At 39.5% G+C, this 27,788-nt stretch overlaps 1 protein-coding gene across 2 annotated transcripts in view; it reads left to right on the top strand.

The window, feature by feature from the left end:
- Positions 1 to 27,788, top strand: part of MEIS2 (Meis homeobox 2) — a 171,664-nt gene that overhangs the window by 38,907 nt on the left and 104,969 nt on the right. For both annotated transcript variants that reach the window (XM_014941903.1, XM_014941902.1), the window contains exon 7: positions 12,414 to 12,559. In XM_014941903.1, coding sequence (XP_014797389.1) covers positions 12,414 to 12,559 — 146 coding nt within the window. The remainder of the gene's footprint in view (positions 1 to 12,413; positions 12,560 to 27,788) is intronic.

Below are 27,788 nucleotides of genomic sequence, written 5' to 3'. Positions count from 1 at the left end.
TTATGTATTACTTTGAAAGCAGTTTTCATTGAAAGCTGTGTTCCTTGCTCTTTGAGTACTTTGGAAAATCCTTAACCCTAAAGTTTGCTGAAGGTCACTTTCTGAGCCAGTAACAGAAAAGGGAAGAAAATGTCTTGTGTTAGATAATGTTCCAGCACTATTAGCATCTCAATTCTTAGCTACTGCATAAATCTCTGGTAAGTTTTAAAAGCTGAGACAGTAAAACAGAGGTAAAAATATCTTAACTATAAAATTTCAAAGGGGGGTTAATGTCTTTGAGGCAAGTCTTAATTGCTGAAATCTTATTTGCCTTTTTTTTTTTTTTTTTGACTACCAAGCTCTCTCATTGGCATCATTTCACAGAGTTTTTAAGAGAAGGGAGAGAAGGAGAGAGATAGAGGGACCATGTGAAGTTTCTTCTAATGCATAATGCATTTAAACACTGTAGTTTCCAGATTGATGCCACTAACCAGCTGAGAAACAATTCCTGTGAACAGCCTTGCTGTAAGGTGTCAGAGATGACCATGTCCATGGTGATTCCTAGCTGGTGACAATTCTGTTGTTCTGGGTCAGTGGTGAATACCTCACTCAAATGGTGCAAAGTCAGCCAGTTCTTAATTTTTTATCTCCTCCAGAGTGCATTCAGTGACTTTATCACTGAGAAGAATGACTCCCCTGCCTAGTGTGATCAAGATCTGGAAATTTGCTGCATCAGCACATTTAGTCTAGGCTGCTACTTGATTGGTGGGGCTTATATTTGATCTTATGGCATACATGTCAGTTCCCTAACTGGCTAGGTGAACAGCCTGTCCAGGGGGAAACTCAGTGTTACCCATCTGAATGAAGAGAAGTCTCATAACCTGCTAGGCTTTTTTGTTTGGGGCTCTTGCCTACAGCCAACCCTATCTCCTCTGAAGTCGGGAGCTAGATGACGCGAGTTCTCTGGAGCCCAACTTGTGAGGTCCTTCCCTAGGAAGAGTTCAGGGACACAAACCAGTCTGGAAAGGCTTTGTAAGCACTGCATATTTGTCTTTTGCAACACTTTCTGCTACAATGAAAGACTTGAAATGAAATTACAGGCTTGTGAACAGAAAAGCAAAGCATCAGGTGTCAGAGAGGTGGGTCTGTGCTTTTAGTTTTGTGCTGTGAACTTTTAGGCAAACAGTGTTATAACAAGTCAATGTGCTGTGGTTTTGCTATTTTTATGCTTCCTTATTTTCTAAATCAATTTGATGGAATCTTTTGTCAAATACTTTTCCATGTTCCTGTGAAATTATGCAATGCTCTGTCAGTTCTTTCGATCACTTAAAGCAGATCCAAAGCATCCTATGGGATAGTTTGGGTGTGGAGAGAGAAGGCCATGGCCTTCCCTTCTTGTTTATTTTATGATTTTATCTGGTTACTGGAAACAATCCAGTAAAACTGCAAGATGGGAGAAAATAAGTTGGTTGTAAGCCTTTCTGATATCATAAAGACTTTTATATATTTTTTTTAAATTGTTTACCAGTTGAAATTTTCTGACTAGAAATCGCATGTCTGTATGCTTGCTGCTTCTTCCAGTTTGAGGCATTTGGATATTCTTAACTGTATCTTCCCTCGTGGCTGAAGCCAGGCTCTAAGAAAGCAGAAGGCACTAACTAGGGGCTTCTGCTGTTAAATGCTTGCTCTTCTCATCTGCCTACTGAACTTGAAAGAAAAAACGTTTTAGGCCTTTCCACGTTTAAGCATCCGATATATACAGCAGATCAGGTATAGATGGTTTACATTTTACCTTTACAAGGCTTCTTGGAGGAAAAGGCTCCTGAAAAATGTTACCCTGAAAGTAAATAGGGGCAGATCCAAAGCACGTGGTTGTCAGTGGGAACGTGATTCCCAAGTGGGAGCAAGCACGGGATCGAGCCCTCTGTTGTGAGCACCAAAGAGCAGACCACTTATAAACAGTATTAGTGATGTTTCCAAATACCTGGCACACCGTATTTGAAGTATGGGCTTTAACTTAAACCTACAAGAGCAGACTGTCAGTGTTCCCACGTAACCCTTCACATTCTGGCATTTTCCAGACTGCCAGCCAAGTGAACACTTTAGGAGGAGGTGTGTATATATGTCTGCAGCACCCAGCGGGTTAATCCACCCTACTGTGCATAGGTGTTGGAGCTCTTATGGTATGTAAGACTTGCCAAGTTTGGAGTTGTTTTGGGATTTTTTTGTTGGTTTGGTTTGGTTGTTGTTTTTTTTCCTGGACTATGCATTCACTGCAAGTATCTTTTCTGATGCTCCTCAGGTGTTTGTGAATGCATATCAAGAGGGTACTCTTATTTGTGTTTTATGTAACATACACATTTGTGTACATTATATCACCTGGAAAAGCTTTTCTGGTTCATTTTGACACTTTTAATAAAACATTTGTATTTTTTTAAGCATTCAGCCATCCTCCATCTTTTAAAATACATCTTCAAATAGACTAATGTGCGTTTTTGAGTTGGGTCCTAACAAATGTCCTTTTTAATAACTGGAAACTTTTAACTTAGTATCTGTCAGGAACAAATGTCTGTTACATTTCTAGTACTAACATTTTTTGGAAACAATGAAAAATCCTATGAATGTGAACTTGTATGCAATATTTCAGCTGGCAATTTTTTAAAAAGCTAAATAACACTGAAAAGAGAGATTTCTAATGTGGACAGTACATGGACTCTTGCTGAATTAGTGGGTACCAGTTTAAGGGATGTCTCATGAATAAGCAGTTGGTCCAACAGCGTGCTCTCTAAGGGGAACTGCAAGACGTTAAAATGTCTCAGTTTATAAGTTTGTAATGGCTGTAAGGAAAATTGAGATGCTCTGCTGGCTATTTTCCTTTTTAAAAAAAAAGACATTTATATTCTTAAAGAAACTACATTTATGATTTAATGAAGAACAACGGTACAGGACGTTAGCCATCATCTACATCTACTTAAAGTTCTCCACATTCTGCTATTTATAAACAACTGCAAAATGTTAAAGGTTAAATATTGATGAGATACTATTGAACTTAATTACTTAACTTCAACTGCAGGTAGAATTTTAATTGAACGTGGCTATTTTTGCTCACACTTGCTATTATTCTGATGACAAAAATAGCAAGATAACAAATAAGAAATGGTACTTAGTGCATATTAAAAAGCTATATTCTAGCTTTGGTACAGTTGATTGAGGAAACCAAAAACACTATCCCTCTTACTCCAATGGGGATAGAGAACTGAAAAAAGAAAATGCTCTCAAAGAAGATGTGCTTTCGGAAAAAAAAAAAAAAGTTTTTTTTTGTCTCCTGATTTCTTTAATGACTTGTTATTGTTGTGTCAGCTGTAGCCAAAGTCTGCACTGCAGCTGGTATTCTTGACAGAATTACTATGAGAATGCTAAAAATATTTCTCTAAAAATATATAGAAAAGCGTTTTAAAAAGAACTCCATTTACACTGCAACACAAGGACATTTTGTGTGGCAGCGTTTAGTAGGATGAAAAAGTTAAACAGAATAACAGCTATTTACATTCACACTGCAAAGTAATTACTGAAGCAGACAAAATACTTAAACCTAATTTAATAATGTTTTCCTTCAGCCTAGGTGCCAAAACCTGGGTGTAGACTTCCCAACTTGTGCTGAGGTGGGGAGGGGGGAGTTGAAGTTAAAAAGCCATGTAGAAACAAGTGCATTGAACACTTCCACAGTGAGGTACAAAGTTTCATTTTTAAACAGAAGAGCATCATAAATCAGCATAAACCACAAGTTTTAATGAGTATATCTCCTCTGGAATTGTGCAGTGCTTGCAATTCTGTGTGAACAAGACGAGGATCTGGTCTTACACTCCTTACTCAGGCAAAACTGCCACTGACATTAATGATAATTTTGCTTGAACAGAACAAAGTGCTTGATGGCGGTTATGCCAGCATGAGGGGTGCGAGATTAGGATAAATGCGCCAAAAAAAGTATAAGTTCAAATGGCTGTACCTTTGACTTCTTGAGCTAGCATTTCCTCCAACTACAAGGATCTTAATTATAACATTTGCTGGTTCAAAGATTAACACTTAGCATTCTGGGAAAGTCTTTCTGGACTTCAGTAACCTGATCAGTACGGTCTCCTTTTGGTCTCTGCCTCTCTCTGGTTCTTTGTATTGCAGGGGAGATGATAGTATCTGGCACATTCCTTGGATGACTTGAAGATAGCAGCCTTCTGTGTTTGGGGCTGAAAGATTGTGAACTCTGTGTTAGCAGAAATGCCACACAGGGGAGGTGAATAGAACATTAAAGAAGCTTTAGCTTTAGGTACTGCAGCGCAAGCAGAGTTGAATTTGAGAGCTGGGACTTAAGTGGACATTTGTCCCTGCTTTCTTCCTTAATAAAATCTGAGTGTTAACTGTGGGTAAGGGCATTTGAGAGATCACTAAAAATGAATCATTGAGTGCCCAGAAGAGCTTTATTATGATATACTATGGAGAACTTTAGAATATACCGTGTACTTCTTACGTGCTTATCCGAATGCATGTATGAGTTACTATTACAAAAGTAAATCGTTTTGTTTGCTGCAGAAGCAAAATAATTCACCACATTAAGACAACAAAACAAAACTCACCAAAAACTGGATCTGTGTGGTCCTTTCTGGCCCTGTGTTCCCATCTAATTTTCTTTTGCATCATGAAAGGCTGTTGAGCAAAAAACCACAAGCTCGAACCTGCAACATTTGTTGTGCTTGTGTGTGTGTAAACTATTTTGAAAAACCCTGACACAAATACTTAATTTGGAAAAAATGTCAGTGCAGAAATCCTGACTGGCCAAACTGAGTTTAGGGGAAAAAAACCCCCAAACCTAAATTTTAAAAATCCCCAGACTGATATCCGGTTCCAGGACTGAGTCTTTATAGGTAGAACCAAGAGAGGTTGCTTGATTCAGTTTGTTTGCCCCAGTTGCAATTAGATAGGAGTTATTCTGCTCCTGAAGTTCCACATGGATGTTGCTGCTGCCCAGTTAACCAGTGTGAAAATACCATGGAAAATAAATTATTAAACTATACTGTTATTACTAACTTGCCAGCTCCAGAGAAACAAATGCAGCCACATTTACATATGTGTCCATCTGTCTGTTTTTACACTTTATGTCTTCAGCCAGTGGGTGAAATTGTTTTAATCCAAGCTGCAGCCTGATTTTTTTTTTTTTTTCCTTCCCTGCTGATATTTTTCTGTATATGTATGTTATTTGTAGATGGACACGCATATTCTTGACAGTAGCTAGTTCTTAATTGTCCTTTTAAGTAACCTAATCTATCTGGCCACGGTAGTTTTAACTGGAGTAAGCAGCAGAGTTCTCCATGGATAATTTTCGTTAGTTAGCAGATTGTTACCATCTCAGTGTTGCTGAAATCCCTAATCTCAGGTCAGCGTGAAGCTGCAGTGGTTACAATCCTGTTGCCTGATGCAGTGTGAATGGAAGTGCTTTCTGTCAGAAACATGTGGTCTCTTCAGTGGAGAGCCTGCGTAAATCCTGTGTAAATAGAGGGAGGCTAACAAAGGATGAGCCCCTGCAGCTCAGAGCATTTGGAGCCATTTGGAGGCTGAATTTGCTAAATGCTGCTTATACCGCCTGAAAAGTTGAAGAGAAAGGAGCATAAAATCCCTTCTTTTTTCTCTTTCTGCTCCTACCCTGGGGGGAGGGTGTTAAGGGCCAGGGAAGCCTGAGGTAAGCCTATGAAGACTGTTTTTTCAGTGCTCTTTTGAGTGTGAAAAAGGTGGCATGGGTCACTGTCCCCTCTTTAATGTCGGAAAACCCACACAGTTAGTAAATGTTGCATGTAAACTAAAGCATTTCATCCCTTCTCCTTCACTCCACGGCAGTGGGCCATGAACTAGTCACTTGAAAATCGCAGAAAAATTTCACTTCAACATGTCCGGACAGTTTAGCACAGCAGGAACGTAAGAGAGATCAGTAATTAGCAGGTTGCTTTACTATTCCCCTTGTCTGCGTTGGAACACTTTTTTTCACCTGATGTAAAAAAATGCTGGATTATAATGAACAAACCACGAACCTCCTGGCTGTATAAAAGAGCTTAAACTGCTGTTTATTAGTTTGCTCTTAAAAAAGCTAGAAAAATATGTTGTTGGCTTTTGAATATAATCGCTAAGAATTCCCGATTTGCTTCACAAATAAACACAAGCTTTAAGCACAGACAATTAAGGGCACAAAAAAGCTAGTCTTTTTTTCTTATTTTTGGACAGGAAAATAATAAAAGGGGAAATGTGAAACATTACAGTTCTGCAAATAATCTTGAAAGATTTGAATCACTGATTTTATAGCATGCATAGCTGTAACAATAACATAGCTGGAATGTCATTCCTACCTTCGAGTAAATAATAAAATATTTGTAAATGCCTTTTGAAAATAAGGTGAATTAGTGATTATAGAAGGTGCCTATGCAGAAATAGAAAAGGAACAGTTTTTATTCTGACTCTTGCTGTAAATACACTTTAGATACCAGATACCATGCAACTCTACAAGCCTCTAGCATATATGGCCAGATGGCAATAGGGACTTGCTCCTAACTGACAAACTATGCTAAAATGTGATTAGAGTAGAATAGCTTTGTAGGTGAGATCTGACAGTAGCTTAAGTACTCTTCCTTTTCTTCCTGTTTTAATTTACAGTAATTATTAATGCTCAGATTGTGTGAAATTTGTATGTATCATCTTTATAGTATCAGCCCAGTGGAATTGCTGGGTTATATTCTGGAAAGCAAAAGATCTTCCAAAAGAACAGCAGAGAGAAGGCCAGCTCTTCATGTCCTCCCTGCTGCTAGAAAGGTGATAGGATAACATCTTCTGTAGAAAGAGAGATGGTAGGGCTGTATGTCTGAAGTCTTCCTGTTCCTTCTAGAGCACCAGTATCCAACCTTTCTTTCTCTACAAGATGCTCACTGAAACATATGAGGTAGCACCATGAGATGTGTCTGGTGTCTCAGAGATACACAAGGGGAGGGAATGCAGGGGGCTGATTACAGCAGCTCATTTGAGGAAACTACGCTCCAGGACAGGACAAGTGGTGGCTGAGCATGCAAGTCAACCTAAGATGCCTGTGTCAGGTCTAAACAGCTTCTGATGTCTCCTCTCTTCCTGCAGTCAAGTAATTCAGCAAAGACAGCACACATTCTGCTGACAATGGCACAGCTCCAAGCTGGGATGACCCCTTGAACTGTTTGTGGTTTCTGAAGTCCCAGGTTTGCCACCCATAACCTATCCTAATTCATTTTCCCTAGATGGTAAGATGCAGTAGATAAGTATTGCTTCTGTGGGGTGAGAAGACTAAGTCAACTTCTATGAACAGTGATCATTAAAAGAAGGACAAAAGAAAAAAAACAACCCCACAGCCATCACTTCATTCAAAGTGCTGTGATCTGCTGAAGCTGTAAGGCTAAAAGCCTGACAATTTTAACAGGGTGGAATGGAGATAAGGAGTTCTCCTGAAGGGTCTTTGATTTTGGAGCTGACCTTCCCTCTCTATTAGTCCTCCCCATAGCACAGACTATCTTATCTTCAAAACATAGTCAAACACTTCTCTTCCTAGCTTTTTGGCAGTGGCAATTAACCAGATTTCTAAGATTTTTCTCTGGTGGTAATGTGGATCATATTACTAAGCTGAACATCCTTATTAATAATGGTTTACAATACTTATGTGTCCAGATGGACACATTATAAGTACAAAAAAATAATTGCAAATTGTAAATATAAATGGCATGCAGATTTTCCTCTTTGTTTTGCTTTTATATCTACATATTCTACTCCATCAAAATACTGGACTGAAATATTGTAGAATAGTTTACTTAAGATCAGTATAGTGCATCACATCTTTCCTTTTCAGAATCCTTTAGCTTGGTTTTCATATTTCTTGCACTATTTTTAGAAAAATGGTGACGTGTCTTGTCTTTCCCCTGCCTTAGTTACCCTTGGTCTTCTCTCTTTTCCTTTAACTTGACAAACCATAAAGCTGTAAGGGACCTCTAACGGTGAAGGCACCCAAACACTGGGTCTTGAAGTGTGTTTTTCCAGAAATCACTTTTCTTACTACTCTGCTTGTTATGATGATAATAGAAACTATTTCGAGAGTTTGAATTTGGGCTGTTACCAGACTTCTCTGCTTTGGCCTGACTGGGTTATCCTTGCCAGTTATAATTTTGTGTAGATTGGGAATCTGTTATTCATCCTGTTCACAAATGATAAAAAGACTAGATGAGCAGCTTCTAAACAGCACTTACTTCAGCTGGGTCTTTACTCTGTGGGGAACACAAATGGCGACTAAGGTTGAGATAATATTAATAGTGTGGAGGACTCTCATTGATTCAGCAAGGTTGGAGAGCCCTTCTGTTGGACCGGACTCTGTTTCCTGAAGAGTCCTTAGCTGTAGGGATGCTGGGGTCAGCAAGTTAGTCTGTCCAAAGAAATCAATTTGTAGCAAATTAAATTTGAAATTATGGCGCAATGGAAACCCAGCCCTAACTAGTTATTCAGTATTTTTTAAATAAAGGTAGCCTCCTTTGCTTTCAGTGCAAAATAATGTATCTTGTGGGAAGAAACCCTCAGCACATGCTAAGAGTGTTTGCACACAGAGCTAGTAGAAGCCTAACTTCCCGCTGCATAAAGACACCGTGCATCTTCAGCCTCCTCTTCAAACCCTTCCACTGGAAGAGAAGGTCTCTAAGGAACCCCGTGCGGGTCACTTCGCGAAGTTTCTTTAAACTCTCTCCATCTTTTATAGGGGTTATTGAGACTATTACATAGCATTGATATAATCTAAAACAAGCTGGGTAATATGCCTAATTCTCTACTGGCTTGAATCCTGCGTAGTCATTGACACCTCCACAAAGAGAGTGCCACTTAAGAATGCTCCACTTTCCTAGAACAGTGATAGGGTTTTGCAATCGCTTGTACTCTTTGCATAAAATTAAACAAGTGAACATTGTGCAAAGCAGGAGAAAGTCACCGTTCATTTTTTAATTTTTTTTTTCTCTTGCTGCTGTGTGAAAGAGAGAGTCAGTGGGCCAAAATCTAGACTTAATTTCCCCACTTAAATATTGGGATCATTGTGCTTATGTAATTGCAATACAGGTTAGGATTTAACTCTGTTCTTCTTACAAATGACCATCCAAATCAGGATATAAACAGTTCACATAAGCAGAATCACTTGTAATGATAGTTTAAATTTAAAATTATGTCCTTCATACAGCAGCTAAAAGTACAGTTAGTGATTTTCCTGACCATTTTATTTCACTTTTGATAATTTCTTTATCTTCATTTAAAACAGCTCATGTTTATTTGGATATAGCAAACTAGGATCAGTTTTGGATATAGCAAACTTGGATATGGATCAGTTCCATATCCAAGAAGTAAATCATTCCATCTTTGAAAAGTCATTTATGGGCTACTTCTATGATTTCTGGCCACTGAACAATATCCACTAATGTGAGCAGTTGTAGTCCTATTAAAAATATGACAGTATAGCTTAGCAGGATTGGGCCTGTAGTTCACTAGGAGCAACAAATCTTGCTGTATTCATCTTCTGAGGTCATTTGGAGGTATGATATTTGAATTTCCTTTCATGAGGGTATGGAACAGACTAGGGAAGCACTGGTTCTTACTGTTTTGATGGCTGCTTAAGGTGGGAAGGCAATGGGAGCTTCATCTGAACTTTCCCCTCCTGGGCTGCTATTAGCTTTTTAAAACTGGGATATTAGCAACCTCTCTAAAAGGTCTAAACCCTGATGCAGCAAGTAGGTGACTCCTGCTGAGGATGCTCGCAAACAGGAGAGCGTGTATATGCAGACAAACAGGGATTTGTCCATACGGCGAGTGAACTGGTGCTTCTGTGGTGGGAAAGGATGGTGCAGAACGGAAGTTTTATAGCTCCACGCATCCTGTGCATACACACATAGCTTTTACATAAAGAGACAAAGATATCTTTATCCGCACGACAGATAGACAAACAGACTGACTGACTTCAAACTTGCACTTTCAGTAGGGATTTTTTTCCCCCCATCTCCGGGTACTGCTTTTCAAAATTGCCTGAGGCTACAGTACAGCACCTCAGATCCCCAAGGCCCATTGCCTGGCTCCTAATAGCCACTCTCCATCTGTGTCACATGAACAGCTGATGAGATAGCTCCAGTGTCTGTATTTTGGAGAGCATATCCACCCAGGTTAAAATGCTGGGGTTGCCAAGGAGCAGTCAGAAGCCATTAGTGTTTGTGAGAATTTGCCTTGCAGCAGTTCCTTGGCATAGTGGAAAGTGTGTGTGTGTGTGTGTGTGTGTGCGCGCGTGCGTGTGTGTGTGTGTGTGCGAGAGAGAGAGAGGGGTAGGGGAGAATATGTGGGGGGGAGGGGGCAATGGAAAGGAGCACTTTCTAAATAACCAACCTCTTGCAAAAGGTGTGTGTGTGTGTGTGTGTGTGTGTGCGCGCGCGTGTGTGTGTGTGTGTGCGAGAGAGAGAGAGGGGTAGGGTAGAATATGTGGGGGGGAGGGGGCAATGGAAAGGAGCACTTTCTAAATAACCAACCTCTTGCAAAAGTGAACAATTGCTTACAGTGTATAGGGCTTCCATAAGCTCTTCGATTAGCTTGCTGTGGTTTGAGTCTCCTTTCTCTGTTGTTAACAGAAACAAACCAAAAAAAAAAAAAAAGCATGAGAGAGAGAGCAGTGACTTCGGGGTCTTGCTCTGGTGTTTGGGCAGATGGAAAGGAGCTGCTCTGCCTTGGGGCAGGGTGGTTGTAATGAAGTGGCCTGTCAGTCTGTAAATAGTGAGGGTCATCTCTTCCATGTGATGGAGGGTATCACATTGCAGTGAAAATGGAAATGTCAATAAAATTAATCTGCCAGCTCTTTGCTGTGGCTTTTTCGTCTCTCCGGTCCAAAAGGGTTGGTTTTGCAGAGGGGAGGCATGTAGAAGAAGGGTGATCTGGCACGGGAGGGAAGATGGAGCTGAAATGCAAGTTTTGAAGCAAATGGACTGTATGTAGCAGCAACGTATTTCGTTTAGCAGCACTACCGAGCTAGACAAGGCTATAGGAATTAGCTCGTGAATCTATAGCATTCCTCAGGAAGCTATGGAGCGTCTAGCTCAGGCTACATTGAGCACAGAGTTTATTGTTTTAGGCTTTCTTGGACAAGGTTTTTACTTAGCATGGGATTTATGGCATTTACTGCTAATGAATGTCTATTCTTAAATTACAAAAACCACCGTCTCAGCACAATTCCCAGATGTCCTTCCAGGACCTCGGCTTCTTAAACACCAGCAGGGAGCATAAACTCTCCACTTCTCTGTTTTCCTCTTTCGTGTGGCTCCGGGCTAATGATGTGTAAGGAAAACACAGCAATCTATAAAGTCTCAGTGCTGTCCCAGTATTCTTCATTTATTTTGCATTTGATTATGCCACAAGTCGGATCTTGTTTCTTTCCTTTTTTTAAAGTTATTAGTTCAAATATTAATGTAGGAATATGGCATATATTGCTGCTCTTGATTGATGCCTTCCCAAAAACAGGAAGACGTGCTCGTATGAATTTTAAGAAAGTAGGGGTCCTGCAATGCCTTGCCAGAAGAGTTTTTCAGATACATAATTTAGATGCCCTCCAGGCAGGCTTTCAAGGCATTTTTGCTGGAGGGCAAGAAAAAATAACTATGACTGTTAAAAGTAAATGATTTTTGCTAATGCACAATTAATGCCAGGGAAAAGCACAGAAGAGAAAGATGTTGATGGAAAGTTCTGATTAAGTGAGAGCTCTACCTTGATGTGCATCTTTTTTTTTTTAATGATAATAATCACTGATGCAGAGATGTGGAAGTTTTCATGTCATGCAAATGCTGTATGCGGGGTCATACTAGGTGTACGTGTTTGTGCGTGCGTATGGATGTGCGTTGGGAGGTGATGGTTGCGGGGAGGGGCTCGTCTGACAGTGTGTTATGTGCACTGAACAGTGACACGGTTACTGCCACCTTGCAGAGGGCCTCGAATATATAGACTACAGAACATTTAACTTGATTACTTATAGTACGTATTCAGAATGGTTGTAGGGATGCATTTATAGTGAATGGGTTTTCTTGTGGCAGGTTTTCCCACATTGAATCCTGTAATTGACAAAGAGCTATTGCACTATGTCAAGCACACAATTATAATTGAATTAATGATATATGCATGTGTGAGATGCAAAATTAGTATTTGAGGAGACATGGTTTCTAATTTTTACATATTTGTAACAGCACTCATATGTAATGAGAAACTGTATGTGCCTGATCTAGCAAATCAAAATAAAACTGTGGCAGTGTCTTGGTAATTTATGATAGTTTTTCGTTTCTATACTTTGTTCATTAAATGTCTCCTCCTTCCTGTTCTTCTCTTTGTTGTAGGAGACGGTTTAGACAACAGTGTAGCCTCACCTGGTACAGGGGATGACGATGACCCAGACAAGGACAAAAAGCGTCAGAAGAAAAGAGGCATTTTCCCCAAAGTAGCAACAAATATCATGAGAGCGTGGCTTTTCCAGCATCTCACAGTAAGTGGTGCCCAAAACCAAAATAGATTTCTATTCATGTGCCTAACGAGGTTTATTCATTGTTATTAGAAATCAATTGTCCCCATAATTTTTGGACAATTATTAGGGCTCAATTATTGTTGCTTTTTTTTTTTGTCTTCTAGATTATTTTTTTTTCTTGGCTCTTGGAATCATGACAAATCTAAAAGAAACCTATATATATACACATATATATGCGTATACATGCCAAGGGAGAGAGAATACAAAGCCTTAGCCTAGAACAACACCCACATATAAAGTAACAATTTTTTGCTTTGAACTATTCAAAATGTTCCTAAGGCCAAAAATGGGGGGTTCTTGGTTTAATGTATATAAAGCTCTGCTTTCTGGATTCTTTATGGCTGGCCTCTGTTTACACAAACTTCATATGTAAGTGATGGAAGACAGAGCCCCAGTCTGTGTATGCTGACATATGCTGTGGGATGTTAGAGAGGTCAAAGCAGCACCTTGCAAACTTGTATGTTACCTTTCGTGAAACCTGTAGAAAGCTTAGAGGTTCCCTAATTCTCCAGTTGCATAACTGTCAGAAAAAGCACCTATTTAGTTTCTCTTCGAGTCCATTATGTTAAAAGCTAGCCATATTCGTATTTGGGGAAGAGAGATTAAATACCAAAAAAACCAATTCTTTCCATGGGCTATCTTTATCCCTCCTGCTTGCAATTGGTTTCATGTGTTGGTGTTCTGTTGAGTATTAGGGCTTCACTTAGGCATCAAAACACGGTTCCACAGAAAACCTAGTAGCACACTCTGTAGTTTACTTCATGTGGGAAATAATGGAAACTGGTAAAATTATCAATTGATTTTCCTCTTCCTCTCACTGTAAAATTGTTTCTCACTTGATAAGGCTTAAAATGCTAACTGTTATTAACTACCTCTCCTTCTACCAAAGTTTTATAAATTTCCATGGTGGCTGATGTTGGTTACAGTGTAATGATTTCAGGACAATGTGCCCGATTTATTTATGATGGGGACTATCGAACTGCTCTGCTAGCAGCACAGCTAAAGGGGGGAGCGATAGATCCACATTTCTAAACCATCATTTTGATGTAAGGACATTAGTAGCAAACTAAGGTGCATTGATCTGGCCTGTGGGGTCAGGATTAGCTGGAATAGCCAGTGTCTCTGCTGGAGTAGTGGTTATTCCTGCCTCCCAGCTATGGCCATTTCAAAGGTCAGGTGCCCTGTACCCACTTGGCTCAGAGGAATTAGACAGAACATGAGTCTCTGGGCTGATTACTTAACCAAAGACAAAATAATGAGTCCTAAGCAAATACTGACTAATTGAAAGGGCTGTAAATCCATTACATATTGGTCAGGGATAATCAGGAGTATTTAATCACTTTTATCTATTCAGGAGCACTGAAGCTGCAACAGCAAAGCCCTGAACCTTGCCATGTGCTTATTATTCTCATCATTATCAAAATTACTTCACAGCTGTTCTTTGCTACATCACCTCAGCTGGAGATTTACTAACCTGTAAAATGTTTTTAATTTGGAAGTCGAGTGAGTGTGAGTGGAGGGTTTTTCATTTAGCTGTAGGGTATCTTTAGAGGAGTAGTACAGGCAGACAGCAAAAAGCAGGACCACAAATAAGCCAGTTGGTTTTGTACATGTCTCCGTGTTAACTCCACTTCCTCTTACAAAATTTGTGATATCTTGCTTTTTTTATTTTTCTCCCTGCCTGGTTTTCTCATGTGCTCCTTGAAAGCATTCGACACATGCTTATTAAACAATCAGCTGCCTCTCACTTCTCTTGAGGAAAGTCCTCACGGCTTTTTGAAATCCCTTTTCCTTGTTTCCATCCTCTCTCTCCTGACGCTCTCCATCCTGCACGAATTGAGGAAATTTGCCATCACTGGTGAGGATGGCCTTGCAAAAATCAAATTAAATGAACACAAAAAAGCCCCAAACCTTTTACCGTCCAAGCTTTAATGAGTTTGCAGGTGTTGAAAGATTTACTGTGCTGTAATTCTCAGACCTGCAAACTGATAATGGAGACCCCTGACCAGTGCAATGTAAATTCAGAAAGATTCTTGCCATAAACACATGCAGGGAAGGAAGAGAACTCCTTTCTTTTAAAGATCTTGCACTTTTCCTCAAATTAGCTTATCCATTCAAAGTGCAACGCTGGCTGAGCCAGAACAGGGGAATCTGTGATGCACAATTTTATCGTTTCAAGTAAATATCTTTACAATGGCGGTCCATGATTCAATGTACATTCCTTCATTACTACTCTAACCTTAGTTCAAATTGGTTTGTTCCTCCTTTGTGCTGTATGACCTGTTCTTGTATTACAATAATCCCCTGATGTACTCTTTTTTCTTTCTCTCTCTTTTTTTTTTTTTTTTTAAAGAAACTAATTGAATTATCTCATTATTTTAATTTGTTAAGCAAATGTATTTTACATCTCAGGATGTGTTCTTAAAGAAGGAGCTGCTTAGGCTTTGCCCCCTGAATGGGCCATTGGTACATTTTGACATTCATGCATTCATTAAGGAGAGGAACATAAAAGAGCTCTGGTTGTATTTTTTTTTCAAACACCCAACCAGCATGGAGCAACTTTTCCATAAGCCACAGGGGTCTCTCTACATATGTTCTCAACTGCAAGCCATTGTCACCTATTCTGAATACCTCAAAAGGACAAATAAAATACTAAAGGCCAACTGTAGCAATTGTTAGCTGTTAGTCTCAATATGACAAAAATCATTAACCTCTGGTTTCCCTGGAAGGAAAGGCAGTGGCAGTCCATCTCTTATGGTGTGGATTAAACTTGAAATTCCTTTAGACTGTCACATTCAAAAAGAGTAACTCTGTTCTGACTAATTGTATTAACTTATGATTTTAAATAACATGTTGGTTTTTTCTTTTTTTCCTTTATTCAATCGGTTTGCAAAGTCCTAAGGTAGCTGATTTTAAAAATTGAATTCCTAAGTGACTTTCTTGAAGAGATAGGCACTTGAACTCTGATGTAGAATGTATGTATCTGACAGGCTGTGTCTTTCAAAACAATTTCTAACCCCAATCACAGCTTCCATTTTACAGTAACTTTAATTATATTTGAAATAGGATACACATGCATGTTTTTATTGTTGGAAATCAAAAGCAAGGAGTAGGAGCTTCTGTCGTGTTCTCCTTCGCTTACTGAGCTCTGTCTTATATTTGGAATTACAGCAGTACCGGAAGATGAAAGGGCTGAGGATGAATTGGTTGGAAATGTGTATGCTTTTTCTGGATAATATCCAGTGTTTAAGAAAGTAGAGGAAATCCTAGTCTAGTAGTATAAGCTTTTCAATAGTACATAAAGATTACGACATCAGAAAGGTAAACCTGACATTAAGGCTGTTTTTATTTGAGTTCAAAGGTGGTTAAAGAAAAGAAACAGCAAGAAATCTGACCCAAGCAGAGAGTTTATTCATAGCTTTGGAAGACTCTTTTTCCTCTATGCCAAGGAGTCCTTAGTATACTCAATTAGCCTCTCAGACATCTCTGCTTTCCTCCCTCAAGTGCTCCCCTATTTGCCCTGCAAAGAACGTATTTGATCACGAAGCGAAAACAGGAAGTGCTCAAATGTATAGACACCTCTAGCTTACACCAATGTTGAGATTAGGATTTCTTACCAGCAACTACATAGAGCCAGCCCCCCTCTTCCCATGCCCTTTTGAAGGATGGAGGACCTTTAAAATGTACGTACATAATCAGAAGAGAGCAAAGTTATAAAGGAAGTAATTATACCGTTCTATGGACTTGTACCTCTGGTAGTTCATCCTTTTCTGCAGCATAGTATATCAAGGACTACGCTTCTGCTACATTCAACATTTTTTTCCCCTTCTTTTACAAAGCTGGTAGAGCAGAGGCATGTTTATTCTTTGACACTTACTTACCTGGAGTGATGCCCTTTGTTGAAATTCTGGTTTGGTTGTTTCTTTTGTGCAGTCTGTAAGAAGATCTATATCTTAACTAAAAGTACCAGATATACCAATGGCAGCATGCAAACTAAACCTTTTTTATGACAGTGCCAGATTCCCAACTGATGGTATTTGGGATGGCCCCCCTGAAGTCAGTGGAGTTGAACTGCCTTTTTTTTTTTCTCCCCTGCTTCTTTTGCTAGCTGAAGTTCTGTCTCATAACATTTGTTTGAACTGTGTCATTTTAGCCTGATTTCCACAATCTTCTGGCTTAAAATCTTGCTCTTTACACAGTCTCTGGTAGAGTAGATTTTGGTTTCATCTGTTTCATTTTTAGGATAGAATAAGTTCAGCTAAAACCAGCCACAGCTTTTGTACCCACCTGAATTAATTTCTTAACTTGCAGTATTCAAGTAGCCAGATTGGGTAATGTGAATAGTCTTACTGAAACAGATTTTTTTTTTTTCTGTATTTATGTGGGTGTATCTGATAATCTAATGTATTTCTCTCATATTTTAATGAATGGCTCATCAAGCCTTTTATGCAGGGCAGCTTTTTCATCTATTCATTAGATTTGACTGTAGACACAAATGTTGTCAAGCAAAGCCAACCTTGGAGCAAGCTCTCAAAACAGTTGAAGCCATTCCACTTTCATAAGTATCTCCTCCCATATCTTGATTTTAGGTATAATACCTAAGGAAGGGTTAGGAACATAGCTGCCTATCGCACTCCACACTGAATATCTTACTTTCTTTTATCTTATCACACAGTAGAGGAACACCTTTCCTCAGAGTACTGGTCTAGGAGAAGCATTCTTCACGTTGCTGTTTTTGCTGTACTTTAAAAACAGAACTGAAAATACAACAGACCTTTATCCAGTTAAAATGGTGGCAGGAAGGTTAGGACACTCAAGAAAATACAAGAATGTGAAGGCAAACTGGTGAATTTTAGTGCTTGTGTTGGACCGCACTGTAGCATGCTGTACACTCCATTGAGGGTACATTGAGGAGATGGACGATGTCCTCTGACTCTCCTGTAAAATGACCTGCCTGTGGGTTTGCATGGCTGCCATTTCCACTTCAGCGCACCATGTAGTCAGAGAGTTGGAGGAGCCTAAGGTACAGCTTTATTTCAGGTCTGCTTTTCCGTCAGGGCTGACTATGTGCTGAGTTTGCAGCCAGGTAATAAATCGCCTACTGGTCTAGGACATGCCTCTCAGACTGTACAAACACCGCCCAGCAGGAAACATGGCCTGCAAAATAATCTTGCGCCCATTTTTCAGCTGGGTAAACTTTGGGAGGAGAGGTTAAATTATTTCACCTGAGTGCTAAAGAAAAATCAGTGTCTGAACGTTCAACTCCCATGACCTGTGGTACCATGGTACTCAGGGTGATGGAGCTGTGCATCTTTGTACCCCCAAGTTGCACCGGTCACTTACGGGAGGAGCTGGCGGCTGCTGTTAGCATTTGTTGTTAGTGCTGGTGTAATGTAGCCCTACCTAACGTCACTGGCATCCCCTCCTGCCCTGCCTGCCTGTGCTATGGCACCACCAGCCTGGATACAATAAAACCGGAGATCTTTCTCAAATGACCAGGCTGAAAGTTTTCATCCTCCGAGCACTCCTAGTCCTTGGCCGTGAAATCAGTTCCAAAGATTTAGTAACAGACCAACTGTTCGTATACCTTTTAAACGCCACAATCTTAAAAGAGAAGAGCTGAAATGGGGTGGGGGTGGGGCTTTGTTTGTTTTAAAAATGGAATCTGAGATTAGATCTGACATTTCTACATCCACCCCCTACAGAAGAGGGAACCCGGGGTCATGGGGTGTGTGGGCCTCAAAAGCTAGCTTTGTCTGGGAGTGGTTAATCTAATCATTGTTACATAGACATCTGTTATTTCTTCTGAAAAATTGATGCTTTTGTGACACAATGATCCATCTATTTAGTACAACAGCCTGAGTAATTAAATTAAAAAAAGAATATTTTTGCGGGAGCATGTATTATAAAACTGCCATACCTCCTTGTACCAGCGAAAAGGCTGGGAGAGGGAGAGGAGGGAGAGGGAGAGGAGTGCTTTAAGCCCCGCATTGTTTTCTGCTGGCTGGAGGAAAACATCTGTGAATTGTTTGAACTGAACCTTAGCAGGGACTGTCTGAATCTGTGTCATCTCTGTTTAATTTCAGGAAATGATGTCACAGCGCATTAAATAACAATGCTGCGTGATTTATTTTTACTTGTACATGCTGTCCTAAGCATTTTGGTTACATGGCAGTGTTTCCAATTAAGTGCAAGCTTTCGGTTTTAAAAAATATACTTGGTAATGCTTTTTTTTTGGGGGGGGATGGGGTAGTGGGGGGGAGGGCGTGGGTATGGGGAGTCTGGGTATTTTAGGGGGTCACCAAGGTTCAGGGCTGTCGGAGGGCTCTGGGCCCATTTGTCATGTGCTTATTTGTAGTTGGGACTAGATGTCAGCGCTCTCGTCACCCATGGCAACCTCCAGGACTGTGGGTTTGTTACAAAGCCTGTCTGGGGGAGAAAAAACCTAAATATTCCGAACCGATCCGTCAAAAGACCTATTAGATAGTTATAGCCAGGCCTGCATACTGTAGCTTCTGCCTCGATCAAACTTTCTGCGCTCCCCCTTCTTCTGCAGAAGAATAGAGGACATAAGTCAATTCTGTCTGCCATCTGTCGCCTCTCTCCCCGCTCCTCAAATTAAAGAGACAGTCCGAAATTTAAATAATTGGATACAATCGCAGGAAACCCGCCTGGAAATTATTACATGTGCATTCGGGGTGGTTTGTTTCTTTTTTTTTTTTTTTTTTTTTTTTGACTTCTCATTTTATTTTGAAGGGGGGATCTTTATTGTACTTCTTTGGAGATCAAAATATGTTGTGTGTTTCAGCTTCAAAAATAGCATTCTGAGAAATACTGGATTTGCAGTGTCACCGAGTTGTTATCTAATAAGATTCCAAGTTATATATAGGGTGAAATTCACATACAAACACACACACACACCAAACAATCCCTGAACTGCGAATCCTGCAAGGGACAAGCAAATGGAACGCGCCACCCTTCCCCTCCGTCCCTTTTCCCTCCCCGGATCCCTGGCAGGCGGAGGGGCTGCAGCAAACTCCTTTCACAGCACTTCCAGGATGATTTAGGCTCTTGAGCCTCCCTAATGCTCCTTTTCCAGGCCTGCTATAATAGTTTTTCACACTACCCTGTCTGATGTTAGCTAGTTATGCTGTACCTTTGCCTCTCTGTTGTTTCTTTTTTTTTCTTTTCGCTGCCCTGCCTGTTTTTGCCTCCTCCTCATCCACGGGCAACACAATATGTCAGGACTGCAGCGAGGGGAATTTCATTCATGTGGCATACGAGGTCAGCCACTGCCAAACCATCAGATAACGTGGCTGGATGTTACTTCCCAATTTAATATTTTACCTGCCATCTTCAAACAGGGAATTACTGAGAACAAAGTGTAACGAAAAACATGTGCATGATTTTGGTCGAGGAGAGATTAAAAAGCCTCAACTGAGCAAGCTGAACGTGGCCTAGCAAAAGATAGGATCAGCCACCAGTGTTTTCTTGTTGTTATTGTCAGATTACAAAGCTTTGCAGAGTCAGTATAGGAATTAAGTGAAAAGGAAAGAAGAAAGAATATCAAAGTCCAAGTAATGAATTCCTTAAAGTATTGGAAACAAGGAAGTAGTGGTGACAAGAATTAATTTGTATAGAGTTGTGGCTTTGAGGCTCACAAGGTAAAAGGGAATTTAACTAAAGCATGTGCAAATATAAATAGTGTTTAAGCACTCCAAGAACGTTGCACTAATAAATGTTGTGCCTTTGAAAATCAAGATCACAGCCAACTAGAGGTGAGAATTCCTTTGAGTATCTTCAGGTTTCACTGCCTAAAACAGTTGTCATCAGAAAACTCATTGTTCCTCCCTGTCTCTATAGTGTGTGCACACGAGCATATGTATATATAAAATATATTTTTAGGGAAAAAGCAATTGCTGTTGTTTGTGCAAAGTGATACTGCCTCCCAGGTTTGCCTCAGGACATGTTTATTTAAGACCTTCCTTTCAAGATCCATGAGCAGAGTAATTGGTTTCAAAGAAGTTTTCTGTAAAATTAGAGATATAATGTAAAAAAAAAAAAAAAAAGTAAAGCATGTTTCTGCCAACAGTTACACAACTGTTAAAAAACAGAGATGTCAATTCTTATTGTTGCCTAATGAAGAGATTTTTTTATGGCAGACAATATTATTTGTGGTGTTGTGGAGTTTGCCTGGAGTTAGGATACTTATAATAACATGCATTACATATTTTAGAGTTGATTGGCAGCAGTCATTTGTAGTATCCAAAGCAATCATTGGCATCTTTAAAGATTTATTATTGTCTTTAAGCATAATGGCAATACAGTTTTCATGCTTTTACATTTGCTATTTTTATTTTTAACTGCTAGCCCCAAATCTGCCAGAACTAATTTCAGTTGTTTTGTCTAATACTGGATGATAGGTTGTCAACCCACTGTATAATGCCGTAAAGATTTTTTTAAATCTTGGGTTTACCTTTTTATGATGGCAGTTCAAAACATGTATTTTATTTGTAGCAGTTGACTACTTATGTCCATAAAATGTCTAACATCTCATGACATCCTCTTACAATCTCAGCACAATGAATCAGAGTAGCCAAGTAAACAGCAGCAAACATTTTAGCTTAGTGTTTAAAAAAAACCAAAACCCGCATGTATTAATTTGTTTAATGCTATAGAAATTTGGCTGTCATCTGGATCAAGCTTTTATTTGGTCTGAGGTACATTTCAAAGTGGCAGCTTGATATCCTAAACTGGATATACTGTGGAAATACTATCTGACTAAACTGCATAGCAATGGGAAAGCTCCTGTTCAGTTTCTTAATGTATACTAAGTATATAAAAGGAGAAGGTTTTTGTAAGATCATGGCCTAGTCTAGACTACTTTGAAGCTTGTTATGCCAATTAAAAAAAACCCAAAGACGATGTAAGCTGCGTTGTTAGTTGATATTCTGTGAACGTACACGGGTCTTTATAAAAGCAGTTCTCTTTCCTCCCAGGTAAGGTAAAAAATGCAGGTTTAATTTCTCTGTGTTCAAATATTTGCAGATAATTCACAGATTAGTACCTAACTGTGTGTACCTCTGAGTCCTGCTTCCATTAATTCCAGTGGAACTCTGATCCCTTTGAAAAAGCCAGGCAAGATGAAGCAGTGAAACCATAATGGGAGACAAACGAACAAATAGTTTTGTGTCTTAATAAGCGTTAAACACTATAGCCAATGAAATCACAAATTATACTTAACGAGTCTTTCAAGGATCCCCTATTTTATAGCAGAAAGACATTTGTCACATTCACTTGTGGCTGAACGGTCACTACTGTCCCCAGGATGCTTTGGCACAAGTGAGCTTTGGCAGGCGTGGGGAGATTTCACTTCTGTTTCTAGCTGTGACCATGGCGAGACACTGTGCCTCAGTTTCCGTGTTTAAACAGTATGATATAATGATGGTGGCTGTCTTTTGGAGTACTTTTGATATTTACAGATGAAAAATTCCGCGTGAGACTGGTGTCTTATACTTAGCATCAGCTGAATGACAGAGGCCTGCACTTCTGTTGTGGTTTTATCCTGCTGCTGAACTAGCATGACAGTCATGCAATGCTTGTACAAATACTTGAACTTCTGTAGACTTTGAAAGTTCAGGGTGAATTTTCCCTTTATGAGGGAGCATTTAATATAAAATTAAGAGTGGTATGTTCTTTCTGGTCTGCGCTGAAGATGACCGCATTAGATTGCTGCAAGCTCTTTAGCTCAAGTGACTACTCAGTCTGGGGTTGTTTTTGTTTGTTGGGTCCTTTCCTTGCTGATGACCTGAAGTGGTGATTATTGCCTACAAATGGTACCAAATGTCTTTCTCAGAAAGCAGCAAGAGAAAGAACCTTGAGCATCAACTGCTGGTCTGGGGGCAAGAGTCAGAATAAAGTGAGTGCAATAGTATTAACAAATGCACCTTTGTACTCCAAGAACTCACTAGTGGATATTCCCCTCCTCAGCAGCCCAGGGAGTTTCCTGATGTGAAATTAAGACTTTGGCAGCTTTCCAGTCAGTCCTGATCCTTCTGCTGCCTCTTTTGATTCATCCAGGTGCATCCCGCTTGTGCTTGAACTAAGAAATGGGAAGCGGGAGGGTGACCTAGAGTGAAGAGTAAGGGACAGAATGGCAACTGTGAAGTCCCTAATTCTTGTTGGGAAGCTCCCTGCCTGCTGAAGAGCACATGCAGGTGGCTGACAGCTCTTTTGATAGTTAACAAATGGACTGTTCAGGGATAAAGAATATGAATAGTGAGAAAAGTCATGATATGTGTGATAACAACAAGAATAAGGAGCATTATATGGTCAGAGAAGTGACATGTGTATTTGGGGCAGTCAGGAAAGGAACGGTGCATAGGAATACATAGGTGCACTCCTAAATTGGAAGGTAAGTTGGTTAATTTGAGCGATCGCTTCAAAATCTAAATGTTTGAAGAGTGCTTTAATTTCAACTATAAATGGATAGTCTGGTGATCTCTTTCAGATATAACATAGGAAATGACAATAAAACACATGTGAAAAGAGGTTAATTGATGTGAACCACAAAAAGGGGGAAAATAATTTAATTTACTTCTCCCTTCCACCCTCCTTCACTGTTTTGGCAGACTATTCCAGGAGTTGTGTGACGTGGTCTATCTCCTTTCAATTCTGTTCCTTCCAGTTCCACCTGGACAATCTACTGTATGAGCTAACATCTCTTAGGAAAGGGAGGTGCTTCCTGAATTGGTGTGAACTTTTCTGTGGATGGTGGGATGAGCTGTAGAGTTTTAGGACAATCCTAAGAAGCCTACCTTGTTTCCACATAGTATACCTACTTACATCTGAATTTTAAATGGCCTACTTCGTATGCGTGTATTGTATGTTGGCCATTAAATGCCAAGCAAACACTTCTCAGACCAGAAAAATTCCCCTACTTAGTGCATATCTACCCTAGGCATTTGCAGACAATTCACTACTATAATTAATCTTAGCTGTCCTGGCTCTGTGAAACCTGAAATTACATACTACAATGTTCTTGGATGCAAACAAACTTCAGAGAAAAAAAGGCTCTTACCTCTTTCTCTCTGTTTTCTTCCCCCAAAACTGTCCATTCAGAGAGCAATAATGCTTGCAAAGGAGATTAAATCCCAGTATGAGCCAGTGCAAAACTATATGTGACAGCAGGAAAATAAAATGTCTACAAACCAACCAGGCTGTAGTGTTTTGCCAGCATGGGTACAAATAAACGTAACCCTAGAACTGTTAAACTATCCCGAGTTCAGCTCCTGGGATCTGCATCTTCCTCAGAGCCCCAGCTGAAAATATATGATACTGCACTCTCCAACTTGGTAATGCTGTAACATGCTCTGCTGCCTCCCCAACAAGCGCTGAGGCAAGCTTCTTGCTGAGACTGAAAACTCTTTCAAACAAGGCCTGGGGGCTCATGAGCTTTCTACTCAGTGCCCCGTAGGCTCACTCTGCAAAAGGGTATCTCGCCTAAAAGAGGCCAAATATCACACAACTGAGCTGGTGGGAAACTCAAACTGTTCTAAGCAAAGAAGTCAATAGAGCTGCTGTAGTGAAAGGTAATGTTCAGAGTGAGATCACCGTGTTATGATCTCATGCTGAACACCAGGACTGGTTTTTTTCTTGATGATTATGAAACTAGCCTGAGGCCAGTCTGGTGAGAGTCTAAGAAAGATACACAAGGATGTTTGGAGAGCCTGGACTATCAGGGCCTTTATTCCCAAAAAGTGTAGCAGAGGTGGAAAGAAGATGAGAGAAATGAGAGCTGTATTGTTATTTTCAGTGCTCTCCCCATCCATCCCAAAAATATAAGATCTAGCCAGAATGCGCGTACTGAATTGGTGAATAAACACAGGCTACAAACAGACAAGAGGAGAAATTACTGAGGGGTAAGAAAACGCCTTGCAGGAATAATGAAATTCAGCAACCAAAAAAAAACCACCTCAGTCAGTGAGCATGTAGAACAATCTGTGGAAGTGCCTTTGCTTAGCACTTTTAAAACTAGACTCCAATAAAACATTTGAAGAAATACTGCTGAGAAACATCTTGCATTCCTGGGGTTACACTAAAGTAGTGTTGCCTCAAGCATTTCTCATATTTCCATGTTTTCTTATTAATGATTAGAAACTGAAAAATATCTTGAAATTAGAGCTGTTTTCAGAAGGAAACCTTCCCAAATTTGGCTTCCTTCAGGTTTTAGTTTTTGTTGTATTTGTTTCAACTTTTAAAATGACATTTCATTTATTTGTCAGTGGAAAAATTATTGCAAAATTAACTTACGAAGTCAAACTAGAAATGGGCTTAAGACTCAAAATGAAGAATTAAGCTTAAGAGAAATATTTAATTACTGTTCCTTCAGGCACTGGGAGTTTGAGCGGATGCTGAAGGTCAGCCAGGCTTGGGCTCTGTCAGACCAACAAAGGAAGCAAGTGTGTGTTGAGGACCTTATGTTAAAACACCTCCCTTTCAGATACTCAGAGACAGAGACTGTGTTACAATACGTACACTGCTCCCCATTCACAGCATGTGAAGTTTCACAAATATCTGGGGAAGGTATAGATCTGAAATCAACCCTTACCCAGCTCAGTGTTGCCCAGTATTTCTGGCATCCGCTCCAGCTTTGGCTCTATGAAAAGTCAACACAAAACACTAAAAATTGTTTGAGCATTCAAAAGCCATTTTGACTTTTAAGATCCAATGCAAATTTGATGCAAAATGAAGTTGACTATGGATTTACACAGAAATTTGAATGCCAAAACAGGTGAAAAATGTGGCCTTTTCACCTGTTTTACACTTACAGACTTTTATGCCAATTTGACTCCAGGATTCAAAACAAAGCTTGGGCCCTCAGAGAGGCAGAATGACCCCAAGAAAATATTGACTGAGTACCTGCTGACTCAAACTGCTAAATTTCACACACAGCTTTCCTCAAAAGCATCAAGAAGAAAGAGATTGTATTTTGAATTTAAAATGAAATTTTGCTCTTGAACATTACTTTATAATAACGTAACTGTGGGGTTCCACGTTTGTCTCAATGACTTCCAGATCAAATAAGCTCAGTTTGCACAGCAGAAAAATGCTTTCTTGTTTTGGATTGGTTTTTTTTTTTTTTTTTTTTTTCTCTTTTTTTTTTTTTTTTTTTCTCTTTTTTTTTTTTTTTTTTTCTCTTTTTTTTTTTTTTTTTTTCTCTTTTTTTTTTTTTTTTTTTCTCTTTTTTTTTTTTTTTTTTTCTCTTTTTTTTTTTTTTTTTTTCTCTTTTTTTTTTTTTTTTTTTCTCTTTTTTTTTTTTTTTTTTTCTCTTTTTTTTTTTTTTTTTTTCTCTTTTTTTTTTTTTTTCTATTGCCAGAATTACAAATTTAGCCTGGGATCTGAGATCCAAGTTGGATTCTTTCTGGATCATTTATTGGCAGTCACAAAGATTATACAATAACAGTAATGTTGCAATTACAATAGTAAATCTATGCAATTACAATAATAAATAGACGATGGAGTAGCCAGAATAAAGCCCAGTTTTCTTGCCTATAGCTAGGATGGCTTTATGAAGAAAAATAGCACAAACTTCTATTATGGTTTGAAGTCAAAGGCATTTTTTTGTCAGCAGAGAATCAAATGCAATTCAGACACACAGGAACATAAATCTGTTCAGTAAGTCAGTCACTTTTCGGAACACCACTGCTTAGTTTTGTTGGTATTCTTCTCTTTTTGAAGGATTTTTTTCTGTTTGACTCAACGTCATCTAGTGACTTAGGCCTGCTTGGAAAATTTTTAAAGAGGTAAAGTGACAGGGCAAAGATCTTTTTTTCTCCTTCCTAATTCCTTCCCAGGAATGGGCTTCTGTATCCATTTTAAAGATGCCATTGGCATGAGGCACCTTTTGTAGGATTTTGGTATACAGTTCAGAAGTTACCTGCATGAAAAAAGAGAGTGGGAGCTTTCTGGGGCTGGACGTTGAAGTCCCCCCAGCTGGAAACACGGCGAGGGCTGACCTTTGCTCTCTGAACAGGGAGTCTGCTGGCATGGAGCTGAGTTTTCCTACCGCTCTTCAGAACTGTAAATAATGTTAGTACACCCTGAATTCAGTGCATGCAGCACTTTACATTACTATTGTGTATCTTAAAATAAACAACATTGCAAGCTGTTTATTTTGGTGTTACTATGTATGCATTTTTTAAACAGTGGTTACTTAAACAAATGTCTCTGTTCCCACAGCACTTAAAAGCTGCTGTTTGCTCATTGTGGTTTTTGGGTTTTGTCACTTTTGTTTTGATTATTTCTGAAAATCACACTTGAGGATACAGAAGACAGGAGTAAGTTGTACTTGATCCAAACAAATGCTTCATGTCACAGCTTTTTCTTTATGCCAACTTTTCCCATGTTCCTAGCAGAAATAATAATTTTGGTTTAGATCAAACTTACAGATCACCAGTACAGCAGATCTTACTGGATCATACTGTCCTCAAATGTGTTTCTGCAGGCCCGCCAGGCCACGCGTTTGTTATCAGAATTTGATGCTGAGAGAGCAAAATTGTTTTAATAACATTAGTACTGATTATTTAATTCTTGCTCAGCAAAACAAAAAGTGCAGAGGATGAAAATTTAGAGAATAGAGGACTTCCAGGTCTCCTTTCCCCTTCTCTCATCAGCCTTCATTCATCTACCCTAGAGTATTCAAGTGCCCTGCAAACTTCTGAGGTCAGAAGTGCTGGTAAGAGACTGATGGAAAAGCCATTGTCAAAGGCATCAACCTTTCTGAGCCATATTGCCACAGCTTTGTGGCCCTCTACCTACCCAGGGAACTCAGAGGACACTTGCTGGTCTGTCACAGTTCTGTTAGAGGGCTGTGTGCCCTACACTGTTTGTCCATCTTTAGTGGTGAGCTTTCAGTGATGTTTCTGCTTCTTGCTATGCTGTGTATGCTATTCACAGATCTTGATCTATTTAGCTAAAATCTCGGTAAAATGATTAGGAATAAACTTGGTATTTCTCCCTCAGCTTGCTCTCCCCACCTTTATAAAAAGTGACTTTGGTACTGGGTGATTGTGATAATTATTCTGTAAATGCTCTGTTCCACTTTGCCACTTGTTCCTAGGTTATCTTCAATTAGTCCTTTTTGCTGGGAAATAGTTATCTGAGTATGTGGAATTGTGTTGTAAAGGGG

This window comes from Calidris pugnax, unplaced genomic scaffold, assembly GCF_001431845.1.
Source record: "Calidris pugnax isolate Ruff unplaced genomic scaffold, ASM143184v1 scaffold56, whole genome shotgun sequence".
Classification (NCBI taxonomy): Eukaryota; Metazoa; Chordata; class Aves; order Charadriiformes; family Scolopacidae; genus Calidris; species Calidris pugnax.
The sequence above is the reverse complement of the archived record's forward strand: the minus strand, read 5'-3'. Positions and strand labels throughout refer to the sequence as shown.